Source organism: Urocampus carinirostris, chromosome 20 (genome assembly GCF_059441175.1).
Source record: "Urocampus carinirostris isolate Australia breed hairy pipefish chromosome 20, RoL_Ucar_1.0, whole genome shotgun sequence".
Taxonomy (NCBI): Eukaryota; Metazoa; Chordata; class Actinopteri; order Syngnathiformes; family Syngnathidae; genus Urocampus; species Urocampus carinirostris.
In genome coordinates this window covers 11,436,087-11,461,376 of record NC_142368.1, presented here as the reverse complement: position 1 = coordinate 11,461,376, position 25,290 = coordinate 11,436,087, and the positions used below count along the sequence as shown (strand labels likewise).

Here is a 25,290-nt window from a genome sequence, read left to right as displayed (position 1 = left end):
ACAAGCCTTCAATATGCAACCTGGAAAGTTAGAATAAACCACGATACACGTTAGGCCAAAGTTTGAAGGTGTAAAATACATTCTCCTCACCTAGAATGCCGTAGTAAAAGGGGAAACGTGCAGGATCGCTTGAATACTGCGGGAGTGCATAGAGACCACCGGGCAGGGAGTTCCACATCAGGCGGTTTCGGGACGCTACCGAGTCCACACGGTCCCGGATGATCTGTGGGGAAATAAAATAGTTAACAAGAAATTCACTGTTCAAAATATTTTGCTGTGTTACTACTAAGTCATTACCCAAAAAATATTTTAAAGGGAAACCCTGATAGTATCATGATGACTGATTTGACTCACCTGTGCCCGCTCCTTTGGCACCAACTGCCTCGGACTCTGATTGGCTCTCTGTCCCTATTCAAACCCACGTCTATCCGTCACCTGTTGTCAGTCCGTCTGCGAACCTCAGTTTACTCTAGGCAAGCTTTTTTTCGACCCTGACTCCCACCTGTTTTTTGCTGCCGTCTGTTTCCCGGCTTTGATCCGCTTTTTAATCCTGACCACGTCTACTCTCCTCTCCTGGCTTTCGACTCGTTTCCGATCCCGACCAAGTTTTTTGATCTCCTATCCCGGCTACTGACCCGTTTTTTTCCGTTCCCGACACCGCCATCGCTCGCCACGGAAGTCCTGTCTCCGTTCCGTTCCTGATAGAAAGTTGTGTATAAATAACTATAAGACCTGTTCGAAGCGGGATTAAAGCAGCCCCCTAAGACCACCAGAGTAGCCCGTGGACACGTTCTGAAAATGTATCTGGGTCATTATGATTAATCAGGAAATTCGATTTCTAACTGGCATCAAGTTTAGCGGTTGACTGAGCCTGTTTTAACCTGTAATTATTACAACCTGGTATTAACATAGTAATAACATGGTAAAAAAATAGTAATAACTTGTTATATAAGACATGCACATCAAACTCGCAGCCAAAAATAATGATAGATGCCGACACTAGTCACTAGCTAAGGATGGGTACATGATACCTATCAGACTGATAGTTATCGGACTGATAAGAGGCTAATGTGACATCATAGTTTTCGGGCTGATGGGAACAATATACCCGATAATTCGTCCCAGTAAATTATTTAATCAGCCGAAACTACTTGTTAGTTTCAAGCATTTACGTAAAATGATTTTTTAATGTAGTAGTAACTGTCCGTGATCTGCGCTCTATCACTTTGCGCAAGGGATGGGAGAGCTTAAGAACAGGCATATGTACGTGCTGGTGTGATTTTACAGGCCTCTGAATTTTAGACAGTACAGTTCATTGAGTTTTGCTTCGTGAATGTTTATGTAACACTATTGCGTATACAGTACGTTAGTATCCATTTAATTAAGATCGACTGTTGTACTGTACTAATTGATTAAGATGGACAGACGAGAACTTGGTTGTCAGAACCCAAACAGACGGTGGACCCAGACGTGTAACGTTTTCACACAATCTTTATTTGACGGGAACACAAACGCCAGCGATTCGGCGATTGCTGGGCAGAAGAAGTGAGACAGAGAAGTCAGGCACAGGAAAACAGGAAGCTAGGGGCAGATGAGATCGAAACCGGACAGGAAAGACGGGATCGATACCAGCTACAGGATACACGAGGAGATACCGGACAGGACGGGACGGACAGGATCAATACCTGATACCCGATACACGAGCAAGATACCGGACAGGACGGGGCAGACGGGATCGATACCAGATACCGGATACAACAGCAAGAAACCGGACAGGATGGGACAGATACCGGATGCTGGATACAACAGCAAGATGCCGGACAGGATGGGACAGATACCGGATACTGGATACATGAGCAGGATACCGGACACGACGGGACAGACAGGATCAATACCAGATACTGGATACTGGAGCAAGATACCGCACAGGACGGGACAGTCGGGATCGATACCTGATACTGGATACAACAGCAAGATACCGGACAGGATCGGAGAGATACCGGATACTGGATACACGAGCAAAATACCGGACATGACAGGACAGAGGGGATTGATACCAGATACTGGATACTGGAGCAAGATACCGGACAGGACAGGACAGTCGGGATCGATACCAGATACTGGAGCAAGATCCCGGAGAGGACGGGACAGACTGGATCGATACCGGGTACACGGGCAAGATACCAGACAGGGCAGGACAGGCGGAATTGATGCCGGGAACTGGTTACACGAGCAAGATACCGGACAGTACGGGACAGACGGGATTGTTAACGGATACTGGATAGGACGGGACAGACGGGATTGATACCGGATACTGTATATTGGAAAGGACGGGACAGACGGGATTGATACCAGATACACGACCAAGATACCGGACAGGGCAGGACAGACGGAATCGATACCGGATACTGGTTACACGAGCAAGATACCGGACAGGACGGGACGGACGGGATCAATATCGGATACTGGAGACTGGAGCAAGATACTGGACAGGACGACACAGGCAGGATCGATACCGGATACTGGAAACTGGAGCAAGATCCCGGAAAGAGCGAGACAGGCAGTATCGATACCGAATACTGGATACACGAGCAGGATACCGGACAGAGTCAAAATACAAGTCCTGCAAGTGCAGAGGTTCGTTGACAGACTGACCAGGAGTGAATGAGAGCCCTGAGTTTAAATAGGAGGGGAGCCAATCAGGCAAAGAGCAACAGCTGGCGCCAAACGAGCGGGCCCAAGTGAGGGCAACGGGCAATCGTGACAACAGTGCGCTAATGAGTATTTCAATCGTGGCACAATGTGTGACTTTTCTTTACTATACATTTCCCCGCTGAATCTAAAATAAACAAATAAAGAATTTAATGCGAAGGAGGTTATTTCCGTGCAGATGAAAATCCGGTGCGGCTAATACAAAACCAAAATCTAATTTCTTCAAATTTGAGCGTGCGGCTTTTAATCGGGCGTGCTCTGTAACTCGCAATTTGGGCTAATATTCGGCCTGCACTACTGCAAAAGAGAAACTAGGCTACGTGTGTCAGGAAACTCAGGACAGACAAAAGATAATTGAATCCCTTCACCCGAGAGAGGGGGAGTGTACTTGTGTGCAGGCGGAGATTAGCCCTCCCAACATGAGGATTCCATTAGCCGTTGTGTCCGTCGGCCATGTTTGCCAAGGTCTCCGCGTTGGCGGCGAGATGTCAGCCGACTCTTAGGGGACCCCGATAACTTGACATCGCTCTGCTCCGAACCCAAAATAAGATCTCGAAATGCGGGATCATCCGCCTTGCATCCAATATCATGATAATAATAGGAATAATAACAATACTATTAATAAAATACACAATGTTCAATCAGTATATTTTCTCAGATAATAAAAGCAACACATTTGGGGGGGGGGGAGAACATTTCGCTTTAATAATATTCCAGGGTTTTATTGACCTTTTTCGATTTGAGGGATACTTTTAATCATTCAAAAATGGTTAAAATTTGCATCAAAAGCAAAAAATGAACAGAATGAGAAAAAAGCTTTTTACATAGAGCTATTACCATCCGGAACTCCCATCTACAACTTTCGTTACGCATATTCTTATATATCATTAATATATAGGTTTTTTTTTCTCATTTGTATCTTTTTACACGTTTTTTTTTAATAGTTTTACTTTGTTCTGAATGGATATTCCTTCCAATCAATTTAGATGACTGTGTAATGACAATAAAGGCCATTCATGCATTCATTCATTCATTCATTCCTTCATTCATCCATTCATTCAAATTTATTAATTGGTACCTGTTACACGTGTGTTTGTTTTTTAAAGCTAGAACTATCCATCCATCCATTCATCCATTATCTTCACCGCTTATCCTCAGTAGGGTCACGGGGGTGCTGGAGCCCATCCCAGCCATCTTTGGGCAGTGGGCAGGGGGCAGGGGACACCCTGAACTGGTTGTCAGCCAGGTGCAGGGACACAAAGACAGACAACTCACTCGCTCATTCACACCTAGGGACAATTTGGACCGGCCAATCAACCTGACATGCATGTTTCTGGAATGTGGGAGGAAACCGGAGTGCCCGGAAGAAACCCACGCAAGCACGGGGAGAACATGCAAACTCCACTCAGGAAGGTTTGATCCCATGACCTAAGAACTGTGCCACACACATGCTAACCACTGCACTGCCAAATATATATCTCATCTCATCTCATCAGCTGCACCGCTTATCCTCAGTAGGGTCGCGGGGATGCTGGAGCCCATCCCAGCAATCATCGGGCAATGGGCAGGGGACACCCTGGACTGGTTGCCAGCCAATCGCAGGGCACACGGGGACAGACAACTCACTCGCTCAGTCACAACTGGGGACAATTTGGACCGGCCAATTCACCTGAAAAGCATGTTTTTGGAATGTGGGAGGAAACCGGAGTGCCCAGAGGAAACCCACGCAAGCACGGGGAGAACATACAAACTCCGCACAGTAAGGCCGGGAGCTGGATTTGAACCCACTCAGGAGGTTCCCACGACCTCAGAACTGTGCCGCACACGCGCTAACAACTGCGCCGCCGTGCTGCCGCCATATATGTATATATATATATATATATATATATATATATATATATATATATATATATATATATATATATGTACACATACACACACATATATTTATACATACACACATATATGTAGTGGGCGTGGAACAGTTCTGAGGTCATGGGATCCAGCTACCAGCCTTCCAGTCTTCCTGTGCGGAGTTTGCATGTTCTCCCCATGCTTGCGTGGGTTTCCTCCGGGCACTCCGGTTTTGTCCCACATTCCAAAAAACATGCTTGTCATGTTAAATGGCCGGTCCAAATTGTCCCTATATGTGTCCGTCCCATGCCCGAAGATAGCTAGGACGGGCTCCAGCACCCCCGCGACCCTACTGAGGATAAGCGGCGCAGATAATGGGTGGATGGATGCTCTCTTCCTTTTTTCTTTTTCTCTCTTTTATCTATCTCTTGCTTTCCCCTTCCCTCTTTCTACCCTTCTCTCTTACTCTTTATCTTTTCTCTCCTTCTATTTCTCTTTTTATTTCTTTTGTTTCTCACGTTTTCTCTCTCCCTCACACTCTCTCTCTCTCTCTCTCTCTTTCTCTCCCTCACTCTCTCTCTCTCTCTCTCTCTCTCCCTCACTCTCTCTCTCCCCCTCTCTCTCTATCCCTCACACTCTCTCCCCCCCCCCCCCCCCCTCTCTCTCTCTCTCTCTCTCTCTCTCTCTCTATATATATATATATATATATATATATATATATATATATATGTATATATATATATATATATATATATATATATATAGTTTTCTCTATTCCTCAATATTTGTTTTAGGGAAAAAAAACAGTGATGATGAGATCAAATCAAATGCCTTTTCAAATGTCAGCTGTATCAATGTCGGATACACGGGTTTCCGTTGTGGTATATATATATATATGTATATAGTTTTATATAGTTTTTTCCTTGCATGGATTCCTAATTTTAACCAACTGTATCCTGCAGAATACAAATTTGTGGCTAATTTAGGGTTTTTTAGATGCGCTTTGCAGTCGTTAAATATGTTTTTACAGGACAAAGAGGCCAACAACGTGTTGCCTCCTGCAGGCCCGGTAACAAAAAATAACTGGTAACAGTGACTCCATCATTGTGTCCTCGAGTCGATTATTATGGTCTGCCACATCCCTGAGGCCCGAGCGAACACAAGGAAAGAGAAAGGCAACAACAAGCGCAGTTGTTTCACTTTGGCCTGTGGAGGTTTTCTTAAGCTTCCTTGTCTGGCGAACGCCCACCCACGCAAAAACCTTGACTCCCTTCGCACTTTTTGTTTTTTTCTGCTTTTAATTTTTCTCTCTGGATGAACTCACGGAGGCCTGGCGGCATAGACAACTCTGAATCACACCGCGTTTTGTCTTTTATTAGCATATTTGGTATTGGAGTAATCCAAAAGTAATTGAAAGTAATCAAGTTAAAGTAACCCTACCCAACCCTGATGATTACTGATGCAGGGCCCCTGAGTCTGCTCCGTTGGCGGCAACAGCCGCAGACCCTGATTGGTTGTTGTACTCTTTTTAAACCCCCGCCTTCCTGTCAACATTCGTCAGATCGTCTGCGAACGTTAGCTACACGCAAGGCAAGCTCCTTTGACTCCTGACTCTATCCTGCCCTGTTTTCCGTCTGATTTCCGTTGCCGACCTGTTTTCTGAACCCGTTTACGATTTTGCTCCTCTGTAACGGCCGGGGTTGGGTAGAGTTACTTTAACTGGATTACTTTCAATTACTTTTGGATGACTCCAATACCAAATATGCTAATAAAAGACAAAAGAAACAAAATATGAATAAAATGACTACATTTTGTGCAGGCTTGGGGAGTAACGGAATACACGGAACGGCAAAAATGATGTCGGCAAGCTGTTTGGATTTATTTTCATTTTGTTTCTGTCACATTTTATGTTAGTTTTGCCGGAGATCAAAGAGATCAAAGCCAGAAGAGAAAGCTTACCACGTGTTGTGAGTCATCATTTGATTCATATTTAGTTTCTTTTGTCTTTTATTAGCATATTTGCTATTGGAGTAATCCAAAGGTAATTGAAAGTACCGTAAATTACGGACTATAAGCCGCTACTTTTTTCCCTAACTTTCAACCCTGCGGCTTATTCAGTGATGCGGCCAATTTATGTCATTTTTCTAACGGCCGCTAGCGGCGCTCGAGTGTTGTTACCATTAACTGCCCCGTCAAAGCTATATTATTATGATTAAAGCTTTGAAAACTCTCTCGGTGTACCGTCTTTCTTTGTAAATATGTGTAACCCATGTATAATATGTATTTGCAACTGTATATTTTTGTAATGTATTTATTTGTATTTATTTTAGACACTTATTCTGATATGTTTTGCGGGTGAACGAAAAATGAGGGGCGGAACAAACGCGGGGTGCCGAGTTTAAGTGGGGTCCGCTAAAGGTGAGGGACAGACAAGGAAAGAAGAGGGGGTAAAAAGTTGGTTAAAGAAAAACGAGTTGCGTGAGTAAATATGTTCATCTGATATATTTTTCCCACCCTTACCTTTAGAAATATACAGTTTTTTCCTTGGATTACTTTCAACGGGACCTGGACTCTGCATGTCTGCATCAAACCTTAAGTACCGGTATCATTTTTCGTTCATTTCGCCGGCTGTGATTTTTGGACTGTGGACCTTAATGAAGGACATTTCGTTTCAATCGCGGGACTTGAAGTCGGGTTTGGGTTACCTTTGTGTTTGTGTTACATGTTTAAATGTGGGCGCATGCGGCTTGTATACAGGTGCGGCTTGTGTATGGACACAATCGGTTTTCCTCTTAAAATGTGGTGGGTGCGGCTTATAATCAGGTGCGCTCTATAGTCCGGAATTTACGGTATATTCTATTCTATTCTATTCTAAAATACAGTAAAATAGGCCAAATAAAACACACGCAGAAAAAAAATAATAATACTTTGCCTGGTAATATTCTTATTTTCTTATTTTCTAATATTCTACCTAGACCTTCTATAGCGCTAACATCATATTTTCTCAAAGAGTCACGTCACAGTGTTAAGGCAAGCTTTTCAAATTTACAAATTCGAGTAAAAGTTCCTGGAAATGAACTTTAGTCCTCCAGAAGCAGTCGACCAACATCCTCCGCATAGAAAATGGGAAAAACTGTTTTTCACGAAATGATACGAGCAGGAAAAAAAATATCGTGAGAGTTTATCGAAGAGGTGAAGCAGAGCCGGCGGTCACACTCGCAACCCCACACGAGTATGAGAAACACAATGCGGTGGATTGTTTACAAGTTTGTTGACAAAGTGGAGAGGTGAATACATGTTTTGGTACCTCCAGAGTGGTAAGGACGATCTTGGCTACGGAAGAGAAGTAGGCATCCCACAGGAACTGAATCTGCTGGCGGAGAGCCAGAATCCTGTCACGGCTTACCGAGCGAGTCATTGACGGAACCTGCGAGATGGAACCAAGTAAAACTTGTTACAGTACCGTATTTTCCGCACTCTAAGGCGCACCGAAAAGCCTTTATTTTTTTCAAAAGCCGACCATGCGCCTTATAATAGAGTGCGCCTTATATAGGGATCAATATTAAGTCGCAAAGTCTCGCAACTAAGGCAAGCAGCCGCCGACTAGATTTTCCCCCAAAGGCGAAGTCGTCCGCGGTGTATGCTGGGATTTATATACCGGCGTTTCATTTCCTTACCAATGTGTCAATCATCATTTGAATCGGTCACTATTGGCTAAAGTGTTTCGGAGGTAAAGGGGGCGGATCCTTTTTATCATTTACAGGGGCGAATCAAAGCCTGCAATTGGCCGAAAAAGATGAATCTAAATCACACGTTGGGTTGCACTACGGCATAGAGAAAACATTTTTTACTATTCTGTATTTGTAAATATTTGACTCTCCTGGATTTACTACACTCACGGTTTTAAGAAGACCATGGTTACGTATCATTATTGAACGTGATGGCTGCAAGAGAACTTAGGTGAGCTATGCGGCTTTATATTTTCCCGGTATCTTGTTTTAGAACGATCTTGATGTTTCGGTGATGAGTCTATTTTTAAACTCAATTCAATTCAAAGTGTTTCTTGTCATATGCACAGTAAAGAACCCCGTTTCCCTGCACAATAAAAAATCTTACTTTGCTGTCCACACAGTTGCCAGCAAAAAATTAAATGGAAACTAAGAAATGGTTGGCATTTCTTGAATCCCAAGACTTGGACCTTCCGAATAATATTTGGAACGATGCATTTGAGTGATTGGTGACATCGTACAGACACTGTTTCCGTACATGTCTGAGACACGTATTTGCTTCTTTGCTAGCTTTCGGAATGTTAAGGGGGTAATAAGTTTGACTGAATTATCTGACTGTTTTGTCGACGTTCCCATTGTTGCGCCTTATAATCCGGTGCGCCTTATGTATGGAAAATATAGGATCAAAAACTATTTTTTTAGGGGTGCGCCCTATAACCCGGTGCGCCTTTTAGTGCGGAAAATACGGTATTTACTAGGAGCCCTGTTTTTCAGGTACAGTCATACCTACGAGAATTTCGATATTCGAGATTTATTCGGACAGAAAACTTGTTCGAAATTCGTCGGAAAATCCAAGTTAGGTGCGTTCCCAGAGGTTACCACTAGAGACCGCTCAAGACGACTCACTGCTGTGCTACAGCTCACACTCAGAAAAACTCAGATCCCAGACATGAAACAATCGAAAGGTCATTCCAAAGTGAAACATATTGGCATTCAGAAACACAAAAATAAACAGGGTTGGGTAGGGTTACTTTAACTGGATTACTTTCAATTATTTCAAGTATTTTTTTTTACAAATGTTTTGGTTTTTCTTTGGTCATTTTCGGTCAGGGTTTTTAATCACCTTTAGTTGTATGTTTTTTTATTTTGAATAGTCATATTTTCATGATAACATGAGAGGCACAGCCTCATCTTTTGGTCATTGATAGTCGTTTTCTCGTCATTTTTTTGGCTTATGTACCGTAAATTCCGGACTACAGAGCGCACCTGGCTATAAGCCGCACCCACAACTTTTTGAGTGATTTTCCACTTTTGTTCTCACACAAGCCGCACCTGTGTATAAGCCGCGTGCGCCCGCATTAAAACTTATGACACACTTATGACACGATCACAAGTTTAACCCAGACGAGGCTGTAAATTCCACGATTGTGATGTTGTAGAGATGATTTGTTCTATATTTTTTATCAATTATCCGTTGTTGTCAAATCTTAATACACTACAAAGCCAATAGGCCGAAGCACTTGTTCCCAGCTATTAGGTGGAGTCAAGGTCCTAGCCCCCTGGCCTACTACAGACACAATCTAAATTTCAAAAGTGCACAATCCTAGAACCACAATCGGCATCATGATTGAAAAATGATACCCGTAATTAAGGTATGATGCAGACTTGTAAAGTCCGGGTCCCGTTGAAAGTAATCCAAGGAAACAAAATGTTTATTTCCAAAGTTAAAGGTGGAAAAAATATATATCCACTATTGTCTGCTGCGACAACAGACAGATCTACCGGTAACTCAGCTTTACCCCAATTCCCATCAGCCCGCGTTTGCTCCGCCCCTTCTTTTTAGTCCGGAATTTAGGGTATGTCATTTTTGTCGGTCATTTTAGTATTTTTTTGTTATCTATGTTGAATTTCGGCATTTTTGCTGTGTGTTTTTTTGGGTCGATTAGAGTAATTTTGGGTTGTTGTTTTTTTTTTGTTTGAATACAATTTTTAATTTTATATTTCCATGATGACGGTTTAGGCACAGCCTTATTTTTTTTGTCAGTTGTAGTTATTTTTTTGGTCATTTCTTTGTCATGTTCTTGTTTTTTGTCCCTTTTAATTTGTTGTTTGTTTAATTTGTTTAATTTGTAATTTTGAGTTTTGGTTGTTTTGGGTTGCATTTTGCAGTTTATTTATTTTTAAAGTCGTTTTTCGAAAAAAATAAATTAATGTGGGGGTTGTTTTTTGGTCATTTTGGGTTGTTTTGGGTTGTCAGTTTTAGCTGATATGTATCTGAAATACACCCATTTAATACATTATCAATGATATCTTTCCATGACGACACCTGTTTTTCTGTTGTTTAAAGTTGTTTTAGGGGTTTTTTTGGGCGTTTTTGTGTTTTGTTTTTTATATGGTTTGTAATTTGGTCGCTTCAGGTCGATTTTTCTATCGTCATTTTAGTCTTTTTTCGTTTTTTTTTTCCCTGACCTGCCTCCTCTGACCGCATGCCACTGCTAGCCACCTAGTTAGCAAACTAGCTCGCTCGTTAATCGCCAAAATAAGCGAATTCATTCATAATCGTGATCAGTCTGGATCGATTAAAGACGGATTAAAAATAAATCTGTGTCTATTTATCTAGCCGAGTAGTTGAATACCAATAAAAAGTAAAAAAAAAACAAACATTGAATGACATAAATACATTACACACACGCATACATATATATCATTTCTCTCTAAATGTAAATATGAACACACTCCACCCTGCAGTGGTAATTAAAGACAACAGAAGGTAATCCAATTTCGGAAGAATCCCTTTTAATCCGTGAAAACACTCCCTGGATACAAGTGAAACCAGAACGGATAGGCGTCCCGGCTGTCGGCGGACTGATAAATGGAAAAAAATCCCAAACGACGCCTCGGCCGAGTTTTTAAAAGTTTCTGGTCCCGCAGCTCGGATTTGAAGCGTTTTGGGGTTTGGTCCGAAGGGACCTGGATCCCAAGGGTGCTGACGGAACGGCAGTTATCGTTTTCACCGCAACCGTGAGTGTCGTTTCGGAAGCAGGGGTAGAATGCTCGATAGGTTAATATGGTAAAGAATGATTTAGATTTTAAACAATATCCAAATACTTTTGCGATTTTTCTTTATGTGTCTAATTTTGTGTTGGGTTTCCCTCTCAAAATTGAATTACCGTAAATTTCGGACTATAAGCCGCTACTTTTTTCCCTAACTTTCAACCCTGCGGCTTATTCAGTGATGCGGCCAATTTATGTCATTTTTCTAACGGCCGCCAGTGGCGCTCGAGTGCAAAAGGTAAGATTTAGACCGGTGGAATAAATGCGCCGAGGAAGACTGCAACTTTTTGGCTTGACTAGCGGCTAGAAATCTTTCACTAAAACTGGCCGCATGTGAAAGGCAACTTTTTCGCAAGTCTGCCAGTGGATCCTGACAGCGTGGGAAGGCATAAAAAAATCCACCATCACCAATGGGTTCCGAAAAGTCGGTCTGCTGCGTGACGGAGAGGAGGGCACAGAATGAGGAGTGGATGGGAGCGTGAGACGACGTCTATATGACAGTTTCTTTCCGACACTGAGGAAGACGACTTTGATGGCTTCAGTTTTAAGGAGGAAGATGAGGACGGTTTACCGTGATTTTTACAAGTACGGTATGTTTTTTTAACAGACCCGTTTATTCTGTTGCCAGCGTGTTGCTAGCGTGTTGCTACCATTAACTGCCCGGATGAAAGTTATATTATTATTATAAAAGCTTTGAAAACTTTCTCGGTGTACCGTCTTTCTTTGTAAATATGCGTAACCATGTATAATATGTATTTGCAACTGTATAATTTTGTAATTTATTTATTTGTATTCATTTTGGACACTTATTCTGATATGTTTTGGACGGGCGAATTAAAAAGAAGGGGCGTTACAAACGCGAGCTGACGGGAAGTGGGGACCGGTAAAGGTGAGTGTTTGTGGACACGGCGGACAATAGTGGATATATATTTTTCCCACCCTTACCTTTGGAAATATACACTTTTTTCTTTGGATTACTTTCAACGGGATCCGGTCTGCATTAAACCTTAAGTATCATTTTCTGTCCATTTTGCCGGCTGTGATTTTTGGACTGCGCACTTTATATTCAATTACAATCGCGGGATCCAAAGCCGGGTTTGGGCTAATTTTGTGCGCCCTATAACCCGGTGCGCCTTATAGTGCGGAAAATACGGTACATATTGATCATTTCTGCTTGGTGAAATTGTAACTTTGCCAACCTTGTCGCTGAGGACTTGTAATTGTTTTGTAAGAATTGTATGCTTTGACCTCCAAAAGCTGTGTGGGGTTACTTTACCTGCAGCCATTACAGGGTGCAATTCCACTCTGCCTTACAGGGTTAAAGTGGTTTGCATCCAACATCAACATGACTCGGATCTCACCTGAAGCAGAAGCCTCTCGTCGCCGATCACAGCCGCCTTCCTCCAGTCGATGACCTCCGAGAAGGGGAGCTCCCATCCGTTGCTAAGGATGACGGGGACACATGCCGCCTGGCAGAGAACAGGGAAAAAAATGGCATGTGTTTTTACTCTATCCTGTTCATCTAAAGAAGAGATAATGACAATGTTCTATAAAAAGACGCATCGAAGTTGAGTCGGGTAGTATAAATCCAGTGTTTATTTTACCTGTGAAAAGCGATGGGTCCCGGGGACTCGCATGCTCAAAAATCTATGGGTCCCAACAGAGATCTATGGGTCCCCAAAATTTTGTCTTATCGAGGTTGAAATTGTAAATCGTCGACAAATATATAATATAAATCTATATATTCATGCAGTTTTAATCATCAGTTAATTGGTAATACAAATCAGTTATCACTTCAGATTTTTCAGTTCATATATTCTTCGTGGTTTGCTGTCCTGTCACAGTAGTAATGCCTTCTCAAGGTCCAATCCATTATCATCCTCCTCAGAGCGTCACCAGGAATATAATTCAGTCCATTTTGGCAGAAAAGTCCTTTTCTTGCTAGGATTATTCTTTTGTTTATTTTCTTTCGTCGAATCATTCGCTTCAACACACGTGTTTTCCTTGCCTCCGCGATCTTCCGAAGAATTTCTCCGCCGTTTTTTTCAGTTTCTGCATTATGTTTCGACTTATTATTGACACTGAAGAAATTACCAATTTTGTGTTAATTTTCACCTAATCCTGTTTTTTCAGAGGCATACTTAACCTTCACCTTCCCTCGACGACCAAGCACCACAACAATGACGTCATCTCGAAGCGACGAGATCTCCTTTGCCGAAAACGGCGTACAGACGAAAACTCGAACCGCGAGACCAAAACAACAATGGCGGATCTGCCTGACGAAACGTTTGGAGTGCGGTAAATCTTTAAAAAAAAGTAATCGGATAATAATGACAATTTTGTGTCAAAAAAGCTGCGTCCCGTACGCAGGGACACGGGCAAACGAGAACACTGATAAAACCCACGGGATTCTCGGCGGAGGAGACGTTTGAGGAAATAGAACCGCCGGGGATCGGCGACGATTTACTTTCATCCTCTTGAATGTCTACGGAGGCCATTTTGCGATGTGATTATTGGATTCTTAAATATTTTAGAATTCCCAAAATGAGCCCACACTTCTCTCCAAAGAGTTCCAATACTTAGTTTCTATCTATCCTGGATGGATTGCCATGGATTGATAGTTTTCATTTTCTTGTTTTTCCTTTAAATATGGCTCTTTTGAAGTATTTTCTCTTTTTTGTACAAGCTATAGTTATTTGGGGTAGCGAAATTTGTAATATTTATGACTACTATTTCGAGGAATCTCAATTGCAACGAGAGAATAGCCCTTTACCTTTCCTGCTGAAAGGTTCGCCTGAACCTTAAACCAATTATTTTTACTATAAATGCCTGCTAAACAGACATACAAACAACGGTACATACGGACATTTTTTCCAAGACAGTACTGTAGTGCTTTTTTCTGCCACTACCAGGGTGTGGCGCTGTGAGATCTCACCCAGCATCCACCGGCTTCCTCTTCCTGTCACAGTACCACTTCAAGTGTGAACATACTGTACTGCAGGGGTGTCAAACTCATTTTAGCTCGGGGGCCACACGATAGAACAAACATTCTGTCGCGAGCCGGACTAGTAGATTAAAGAGAAAGAAAAAGAGAGATGAAGAAATAAGAGAAAGAGGGAGGGAAAAGGAGAGAAGGCGGGACCAAGAAAGAGAGAGAGAGAGGGAGAGAGTGTGAAAAAAAGAGGTAAAAAGAGAAGTCATGAGAGAGGGGGAAAGTAAGGGAGAGGAAGAAAGAAATCCAAAGAGAAATAGAAAGACAGAAGGAGAGAAAAGAGAAAAAGAAAAAAGGAAGTTAGAGCAAAAGAACTTAAAAAGACAGAGAGAGAGAAACAGACAAAGAGCAACAAAGGAATGGAAAAAGAGAGACACGGAGAGTGAAAGAGACAGAGACAGAGAGTGGGAGAAAAGGGGTAGAAAAGAGAGAGAGAGAGAGAGAAATACAAGTACAGTGTCTTTGTTCGAGGCACCTGGCTTTGGCAACATCAAGTTGACATATTTCAACCTGCAGCTTGTTTTTCTCTTGCCCTTCTCTGAGTGTTGTCTCGCGAGCCGGATTCAATCCCTTAGCGGGCTTAATTTGGCCCGCGGGCCGCCTGTTTGACACAGGTGCTGTACTGTATCTCCAGCGGACTAATAACGTTGACATTTTTGTTGTTTAATACCCCGTGCACCCGTTCAATATCGTTGGTGTAAAGTGTAAATAAGTGGCGAGCTGTTTCATATGAAATGAAAGTGGAATAAGGAAGCTTGATGCGGTTGAGAAAACGGTCGGTTCGCTATTTTTCGGCCACTTTTTACCACGGAGGAGGAAGTCGCCTAACTGTTGAAGCACATCTTCCAAAAGTAAGTTAAACTTCACTTTATTTATCTTTATAGAGCATACTATTTTATTCAATGTTTATTTTTCAGTACAAAACAATACAGGTTACTCATAAAAGCCTTAAATATACCTCTATAAACCTTAAACATACATTCCATAAAAAAGTATAGCACTGGAGAAACTTACGAAGAAATTCAACTAACGAATGATCGTTCGGACGTATCTCGTTCATAAGTAAGGGAGCGTCTGTATCAGAAATAAGAAGCAGGAGACTGCATATTAGTATTTCCTCGATGCCAGAAAGATTGAATACACAGTTTTTTTTCAGTATAATGTAAAAGAAGACTGTCTTGTCTAAAATAGTGCTTAGTCTTTTACTGTTTTGGCCGCCTACCCACGCAAGGGGGTTAAGCAGCCTGTTCAATTTGCTGTCGTGTTTCCCTTACTAAATACAAACAAATCTTTTTTTTTTCAAACATGTTTATTTATGTAGTTCCAGATGTCATATTGTACATGTGTTTCCTTATATCATATATATTGTTAGTGAACATTTTGTTGTGAGACGCTGAGTTGCTCGACATGAATGAAGATCATTATAAAAAAAGTTCACCACAAACCTGTCTATTTTCATTTTCTCCTTTTATACTGTTTTTCTTAACTTCTTTATACAACATCATCATTCGTGATATCATGCATCAAAGCAAGTGAGCCGTTTGAGAGCCGGCTCTCTTGAATGAGTTGAGCCGAAAATGCCGGTTCTCTAAAAAGAGACGGACTCGAACTCGAGATCGGCGTGCAGACGAAAACTCGAACCGCGAGACCAAAACAACAATGGCGGATCTGCCTCACGAAAAGTTTGGAGTGCGGTAAATCGCGGTAAATTATCCTGTTGACAATTTCGTGTCCAAAAAGTTGCGTCCCGGGGACGCACGTTGATTTGACACGATGCGTCCCCAGCAAAAATAATGCGTCTAGGACGCAGGAATGCGAGCAAACAAGAACACTGCATTACTATCAATAATTCTATTGTTTTGGGCTAAAGTATGCATCCAAATCTGAATCCTGGGTCCCACTAGCTCCCTCTGCCATGAGGCGAGAGAATTGCATGCCTCACCTTGCATAGGCAGACGCTTAGCAAAGTAATAGGTTACATACTAATGGTTTTAATATAATGTGGAAATTGGGCAATTTTAAAAAAAGAGCATCCTGAATTTGCGAAAAAAAATGAAAAAGGATCTATAACATTTAATAAATATAACAATTTAATTTATAGTAAACCCTTGCGACTTCGCGGTTTACTTATTGATGCATCAAAGCAAGTGAGCCGTTTGAGAGCCGGGTCTCTTTAATGAGCTGAGCCGAAAAAGCCGGTTCTCTAAAAAGAGACGGACTTTCACTACACAACTCGAACTGGAGATCGGCGTGAAGACGAAAACTGGAACCGCGAAACCAAAACAACAATGGCGGATCTGCCCGACGAAAAGTTTGGAGTGCGGTAAATCTTTGTTAAAAATTATAATGACAATTTCGTGTCAAAAAAGTTGCATCCCGGGGACGCACGTTGATTTGACTCATCGCCTGAGGGCCAAATACGGCCCGCCACAACATTTTATACGGCCTGCGAGAGCTTAAAATGTGTGAGCGTCTAATCATAAACGAGTCAAGAGTGTTTTGACTACCGTAAATTCCTGACTATAAGCCGCTACTTTTTTCCCAAACTTTCAACCCTGCGGCTTATTCAGTGATGCGGCCAATTTATGTCATTTTTCTAACGGCCACCAGCGGCGCTCGAGTACAAAAGGTAAGATTTAGACCGGTGGAATATGTGCGCCGAGGAAGACTGCAACTTCTTAGCTTGTGCACAAATCCAATTAGCGTAGACATATCCTCATCATGCAAATTGCAATGAGAAAGGCACATGACGTAGCTTTCAAGCTAAAAGCAAACAAGCAGTTCAATATAGAAGGAAACAGAGATACCGCACGTAAATTTTACTTTGCGAGCGTGACGTTAGCGTGTTTTTGATTGAAGGGAGAGCGTGGGACGACGTCTATATGACAAAGTCTCTTTCCCATACTGAAGGAAGACAACTTTGATGACGTCAGTTATAAGGAGGAAGATGCCGAAGTTTTTTTAACAGAGCCGTTTACTGTGATGCCAGCGTGTTGTTAGTGGCGTTTTGCTACCCTTCACAGGCACGGTTTAGGATGAAAGTTATAATATTATTATTAAAGCTTTGAAAACTCTCTCGGTGTACCGTTTTTCTTTGTAAATATGTGTAACCATGTATGATATGTATTTGCAACTGTATATTTTTGTAATGTATTTATTTTAGAAACTTATTCTGATATGTTTTGAACGAGCAAATGAGAAAGAAGGGGCGGGCCAAACGCGGGCTGACGGGAAGTGGAGTAAAGGTGAGATGTGTTTGTGGACGCGGCCGACAATAGTGGATAAATATTTTTCCCACCCTTACCTTTGGAAAAATACACTTTTTTTCGCTTCGTTATTCTGACGATTAGGGCGTTTATTTCCTTAACACACTAATTTGCAAATATGCGAGCGTCTTGTTAGTAGCGTGAGGCTACCTCCCAAAGGCACGGTTTAGTATGAAAGTTATATTATTATTATTATTAAAGCTTTGAAAACTCTCTCGATGTACCGTCTTTCTTTGTAAATATGTGTAATATGTATTTGCAACTGTATATTTTTGTAATGTATTTATTTGTATTTATTTAAGACACTTATTCTGCACAAGCAAATTAAAAAAGAAGGGCGGAGAAAGCGCGGGCTGATGGGAAAGTGAGGACCGGTAAAGGTGAGTTTTTGTGCTACGGCTGACAATAATGGATATATATTTTTCCCACCCTTACTTTTGGAAATATAAGATTACTATAAGATTACTATCAACGGGCACACAGAATCAGCAGGTCTGCATTAAATGTTAAGTACCGGTAACATTTTCCGTTCATTTTGCCGGCTGTGTTTTTGGGACTGTATCGGGGATGGGTTAATTTCGTGTTTGTATTGCGTATTTTCAACGTGGGCGCATGCGGCGAATATACAGGTGCGGCTTGTGTATGTACAAGATCGGTTTTCCTCCCGAAATGTGGTGGGTGCGGCTTATAATCAGTTGCGCTCTATAGTCCGGAATTTACGGTAAATACTAGATTTCCCACAATGCTTGTCGACTACAATATTCGGCACGTGACAGTTCAGCACTAGTGCATGGTGGCGTTTCTTTATCAATCCTAATTAATGATCGCAAACATTTTACATTTTTGGACATATTTACTTTAGAACATTATTTAGTGCAGCGACATTTATGAATGCAAATTTCATGTGAGTGATGTTTTATGGGATGTGGCCCCCACAGTGAGAATAAGTTTGACACTGCTGCTCTAAAACAGGGGTGTCAAACTCATTTTACCTCAGGGGCCACACGATAGAACAAACATTCTCTCGGGGGCCGGACTAGTAGATTAGAGAGAAAGAAAAAGAGAGAAAGAAATAAGACAAAGCGAAGGAGAAAAGAGAGAGGGTGGGACAATGAAAGAGAGGAAGGGAGAAAGAGAGAGAGAGAGAAGAGAGAGGGAGAGAGAATGTGAGAAACAAAAAAGATATAAAGACAAATATTGAGAGAGGGGGAAAGAAATAGAGAGAAAGAATGATATCCAAAGAGAAATAGAAAGAGAGAAAGGGGGAAGGAGAGAAAAGAGAAGGAGAGAAGGGGAAAGCAGGAGAGAGCAAAAGAGAGAAAAGGAAAAATGGAAGAGAGAGCAAAATAAGGTAAAAAGACACAGAGAGAGAAAGAGACAAAGAGAAACAAAGAAAGAGAGAGAGACACAGAAAGTGAAAGAGAGAGACACGGAGAGTGAGAGAAAAAGGGAGGAAGAGAAAGAGGGAAAGAGAGAGAGAGAGAGAGAGAGAGAAGAAATACAAGTACACCGTCTTTGTGAGAGGCACCTGGCTTTGGCAACATCAAGTGGACATATTTAGACCTGCAGCTCGTTTTTCTCTTGCGCTTCTCTGAGCGTTGTCTGTCTCGCGGGCCGGATTCAATCCCTTAGCGGGCCTGATCTGGCCCCCGGGCCGCATGTTTGACACCCCTGCTCTAAAACCTAAAAAAATTAGAAATAACTATTATACATCCTCAGATATTCATGACGGACATGACAAAGGGTCATTCCATGTCACCGGTTCAAATAAATCAAGCGCATCTTGGTTTTCATGTACTTGTCAAGAGTGATTACTCCACAAAATATAACATTTTATTTTAACCGCAGAATGGGGTTCGGGCTTCTACGCTTGATCGAATTATAGAATTTTCCACATCGCTGCCTTTGCTTTCCTTTGGAATCTTGAATACCTGGAACCAATGTTCCCTGTGATTTTCCTTACGGGTCTGAGCGTTCATGCAAAGTCGGTGAGCAACGCTTGAAACAACAGTGAGCAACCATAATCCCAAGTGTGGCAAGATAATTCATTATCAAACGTGTCCAAAACTTGACATCAAGGTACATTTTGCTGAGTTTCCGGCAATGCAAAATGATTTTTCTCTTTTGAATGAATTGACTCGTGTACTATTGCAAAGGTTGTACGGCCTACAAACGTTTGTTCTTACAATTCTTTCACAAGATATCCATTTCTTGTTTTATTTCCTGGTATCTTTTGTCGCATAATATTAACATTTTTGGGGGCTTATTGAGTCGGTTGTAAGATACAGAACTGTACTTAATCACATTTTTGAGTGGAAGTACAATGTTGGCAACAAGATTCACTTGATATCATTGGAAATTATTTGAACGCAACACAAACTTTTTCTTCTTTTTTCTGTGTTTTTTTCTACTTTTTTAAAAGTTCCTTTAAAAAAAACTCATTGGGTTTATTTTTTCCGAGCTGTTACTTTTTTCTTTTTGTTCTCTACTTACTTTTTTCCTACATTTCTTTATTTTCTTTTTTTTTCTGGCTTTTTTCTAAATTTTTCCTTCTTTTTTTCTCTTCCTTTTGTTTCTTTTTTTCTCAGCTTTTCACTACTTTTTCATTTTGGTATTTTTTTCTTTTTTGTTCTATTCTCTTCTTCTTTTAAGTCATTTTGTGCATAGTTTTACATAATATTTGGTCATGTTGTGATTAAAGAAGCAAAAACAACCCGAAGAGCCGTTTAGGAACCGAAAGAGCCGGTTCCTTTTAGTGAGCCGAGCCGAAGAAGCCAGTTCTGGACAAACTCTACTAACTTTACTCAACTTCGTTCTACTTCCACTCGACTTCAAAATACGGCATTTAGGACACAACGTCATTGGAACCCGTGCATTTTTACCTTCATGCACTGTAACTTTGACTTAAGTCGCTTCTTAATTAGTAATTTTGAGCTCTGATTTTTGTGCGCTGGCTAGATTTTCTTGTGCACAGAGAATGTGTGAGCAGTGCCCAATTGCGCACGCGTGCAGCTTAGAGGGAACACTGCCTGAAACTACTGGGTCATTAAAAAAAATCTAGTCAGGAAAGAACTACAAATCTGCAATGATTTTTAAGTTGGGTATATTTTTTCACTACTTGGACCTGGTGACAGATATTTGGACCTTGAAATTGATGCTTTCCAAGGATGATTTTTCCACGCAATCAACTTGAAACTCAAGATAATCATCAATAAACAAATTAAGCACTCTAGTAGGCAACACTTCCTCTAAGACCTGCGCGTGCGCAATCGCGCACTGCCTGCACATTTTCAGCGCACGAGAAAATCTAGCCAGCGCACAAAAATCAGGGCTCGAAATTGCTAATTAAGCAGCAAATTAAGTCAAAGTTACAGTGTATGAAGGTAAAAATACACGGGGTCCCCTGACGTTGTGTCCTAAATGCGTTAATTTGAAGTCGAGTCAAAGTAGAACGAAGTTGAGTAAAGTTAGTAGAGTTTGTCAAGAACCGGCTTCTTCGGCTCGGCTCACTAAAAGGAACCGGCTCTTTCGGGTCCCAAACGGCTCTTCGGGTTGTTTTTGCTTCTTTAATCCCCACACGACCAAATATTATGTAAAATTAGGCACAAAATGACTTAAAGGAAGGGGGGAATAGAACAAAAAAGAAAAAAAATACCTAAATGAAAAAGTAGTGAAAAGCTGAGAAAAAGAAACAAAATGAAGAGAATAAAGAAGGAAAAATTCAGAAAAAAAAGCCAGAAAAAAAGAAAAGAAAGAGAGAAAGGAAAAAAGTCAATAGAGAACAAAAAGAAAAAAGTAACAGCTGGAAACAATTAACACAAAGAATTTTTTTTTAAAGGAATTTAAAAAAAAAATCGAAAAAAAAACAGGGAAAAATAAGAAAAAGTTTGTGTTGCATTCAAATAATTTCCAATTATACCAAGTCAATCTTTTTGCCAAGATTGTACTTCCACAAAAAAATGTGATTAAATACAGTTCTGTATCGTGCAACCGACTAAATAAGCCCCCAAAATGTTAGTATTATACGACAAAAGATACCAGGAAAAAAAAGAAATCACCACCCTAAACAAGAGCACCTGTGACACATGGATATCTTGCATAAGTAAAGAAAAGTGGATTTTTATTGCACTATTTTTACAATGCACTTAAAATGTATGCCATTTTCCAAGCATTAACTTCTAAATATTTTACCTATTTATACTGTGATTCTTTTTATCTTATTTCCCCCTTTTAAGTCTTTTTACGTATTTATCCTCATGTGCCAGGTGTAATCTAGTTGTAAATAATGTTCACTATATTTGACATGTCTTGCACGGTTGCCAGGGTGCCCAGCTGGCCCCGCCCATTGACACCGGCTGACTCGTGTTGACTGATTACTTCTGTGGGTATTTGGGCTCTTTTGAAATATGCTTTGCCAGATGGTTTGTTAAACCTTGTTATACCTGTTAAACTTTGGTGATTTTCCTGCAAGTTCTGTTTTATTCTGAGAAGTGCCTAGTTTGTAATTTTAACAGCGTTTGACCCTGATTTGTTTTTGGTCTGGTCCGTTTGTGTTTTGGACAACTTCTCTTTTGTTTGGATTTCTAATCCACTCCGCCACCATCGATCCCCGGATAGAGTGTGCGCAACCTTCTCATCCTTCCCCAACAAAGTCTACGCAAATGAGTTCTTATTTCCTGTTCCCCGCTCCGTTACGTGACAATATTTAAGTTTTGTTGACAATATCTGTGTATTTGTAATTGCAACATCCATTGCAGCCTGGTCATCCTGAAAGGGGGATGACCACATGTGCGGTCTCTCTTCTTCATTTTCCTCATGTTGAGGTTTTTGAGTTTTTCCTTGCCCTCATGTTGGTTTCAGATCAGGGGATGGTGTAATAATAGTCTGTAATAATAGTCTGTGCAATAACCTGTGCAGCCCTTTGAGACTCTTTGTGATTAAGGGTGTCACAAATAAAAATGACTTGACTTGACTTGACTATCATGAACAATAGAGAAGATTCTGATTCTAGAAGGGTTCAAAAGTCAGCAATGGACTTTTTTGTTGAAATCTTCAAAAATCAGTGGGCAACAATTCCCAAACCTTTTCTCCAATTGCCGTATTTTCCGCACTATAAGGCGCACCGGGTTATAGGGCGCACCCCCAAAAAATAGTTTTTGGTCCTATATTTTCCATACATATGGCGCACCAGATTATAAGGTGCTACAATGGGAACGTCGACAAAACAGTCAGATAGTTCAGTCCAACTTATTACCCCCTTAACATTCCCAAAGCTTGCAAATACGTGTCTCAGACATGTACGGAAACCGTGTCTGTACGATGTCACCAAACAAACATTTCTTAGTTTCCATTTTATTTTTTGCTGGCAACTGTGTGGCCAGCAAAGTAAGAATTTGATTGTGCATGGAAACGGGGTTCTTTACTGTGCATATGACAATAAACACTTTGAATTGAATTGAGTTTAAAAATAGACTCATCACAGAAACATCACAAAGATCGTTCTAAAAGAAGATACCGGGAAAATATAAAGCCGCATAGCTCACCTAAGTTCTCTTGCAGCCATCACGTTTAATAATGATACGTAACCATGGACTTCTTAAAACCGTGAGTGTAGTAAATCCAGGAGAGTCAAATATTTACAAATACAGAATAGTAAAAAAATGTTTTCTCTATGCCGTAGTGCAACCCAACGTGTGATTCACATTCATCTTTTTCGGCCAATCGCAGGCTTTGTTTCGCCCCTTTAGCCTATGCGAGCCTGTAAATGATAAAAAGGATCCGCCCCCTTTACCTCCGAATAACTTTAGCCAATAGTGACTGATTCAAATGATGATTGACACATTGGTTAGGAAATAAAACGCCGGTATATAAATCCCAGCATACACCGCGGACGACTTCGCCTTCGGGGGAAAATCTAGTCGGCGGCTGCTTGCCTTAGTTGCAAGACTTTGCGACTTAATATTGATCCATATATAAGGCGCACTGCATTATAAGGCGCATGGTCAGCTTTTGAAAAAAATAAAGGCTTTTAGGTGCGCCTTATAGTGCGGAAAATACGGTACCTAAAAATCTTTGACTTTGTGTACACTAAATTACCCGAAAACATAATAGGGTTGGTGTTATCTACTGGATGATTTGACACGGAATAAATCAATTATGAATCATCCCATTGACCTAGATGCAGGGAAGCCGGAACGGAGGCAGGTGTTTTAAAAAACAAAACACAGGAATAAAGTAATAAACACAAGAAAACCATGAATGAACTATCCAAACAAGAAAACGAAACAAAAAACAAAAATGGCAAACAGGATTGAAGTGGGGACGACCTAACTACCACAGGACCCTTTCAGGGGCGGCGAGGGGAAGGTCCCTCGGTCGCTTCTATCCTGGTTTTGGCAGGAAACGACTGCTGTTTATTTTTTTGTCTGACATCATTTATTGAGGGGAGCTTAGGGGTAATGTTATGCTAACGTACTCTAGAGGGCGACAGCGGAAAAAATGACAAAAGTATTTCCACACCTGCCACATTACTCTCATTAAGAACACATACTATAATGACTGTGCCTACAGCAGAAGCTGTCGGATTGTTGCTTCGCATTTTTTGGTGTTCCTGCTTGCACTTGGTTTCCGATCTTTGCCAGCTGTGACTTTTAACCAGAAGGGGTGATTTGTTAATTATTTTCTCCTATACTCCTATGTACGGAGCACTTTTTGTTATTTCCCTTTGTCTCCCAATAAACTCAGCTTTCTGGGTCTCTCTTAGTGAAAAATGAAACGTATTCTCTTTTAAATGATTATGCGAGGAAACTAGGAACTGGGAGCGCACCTGCAGCGCCTCTAAGAAGCGGAATGACCCTAAGCGTCGGCCCCGGGGCACCAAGCAGAAGGTGGAGTTGTGGAGCAGCTCCTGGTAGTCAAACCTAAACACAGAGAGAAGAAACGGGGTTAAAAACATGACAATTTTAAATGTTATAATTTAAAAAAATCAATACATATTTGAAATAATTATAAATAAATCACTTAAACTCACACTGTGTAATATTTGACCATTAAAGGTTGCCGTATTGTGAAGTGCAACCGAAAATGAGTGCTACAAAGCACCAGGGAGAATAAAAACTATGGAGGCTCAAAGTGACCAAACCACGACATTTGTAATGTCATCTGAAGCAACTTGCAGTATTCTTTCTAAATGAAAACTACATAGTATTTTGTACCTCATAGAGTTAAAATGAAAAAAACTTGAAAATAAGCGAAAATATATGAAATATCATCTACATTTTTCACGATAGTACACCAACAAAAACAAACCAGTCTCTGTGTCACGGTTGCCATGGCGCCCAATATGCCCCGCCCGTTTTGCGCTTGTTGACTGATTCCCTCCCATTTAAGCTCAGTGCTCTCACTCACCCTTTGGCAGTCCGTCAACGAACCTCTGCACCCGCAAGACATGGGTTTTGACTCTGTCCAGTTTCCTGCTTGTGTTTCCTGTCTGGTATCGTTCCCATCTATTTGTTCCTGTTTAATATCGATTTCCAGTTTTGTTCCAGGCTATTTTGTTCTATTTGATATCAATCTCCAGTGTCTGGTAGTGTTCGCGTCTAGTTTGTCCTGTTTAATTTTGATTTCCAGTGTCTAGTATCGTTTCCGTCCATCTCGTCCTGCTTGTTATCGGACTCCAGTCTCC

The 25,290-nt window shown here is 41.2% G+C and overlaps 1 protein-coding gene across 1 annotated transcript in view; it reads right to left on the bottom strand.

Moving 5' to 3' along the window:
• Window positions 1-25,290, bottom strand: part of LOC148346226 (exostosin-1) — a 190,478-nt gene that overhangs the window by 37,605 nt on the left and 127,583 nt on the right. The window contains exons 4-7 of the mRNA XM_088325091.1: window positions 24,433-24,526; window positions 12,710-12,817; window positions 7,874-7,993; window positions 91-223 (exon numbers count right to left, since the gene is read on the bottom strand). Coding sequence (XP_088181217.1) covers window positions 91-223; window positions 7,874-7,993; window positions 12,710-12,817; window positions 24,433-24,526 — 455 coding nt within the window. The remainder of the gene's footprint in view (window positions 1-90; window positions 224-7,873; window positions 7,994-12,709; window positions 12,818-24,432; window positions 24,527-25,290) is intronic.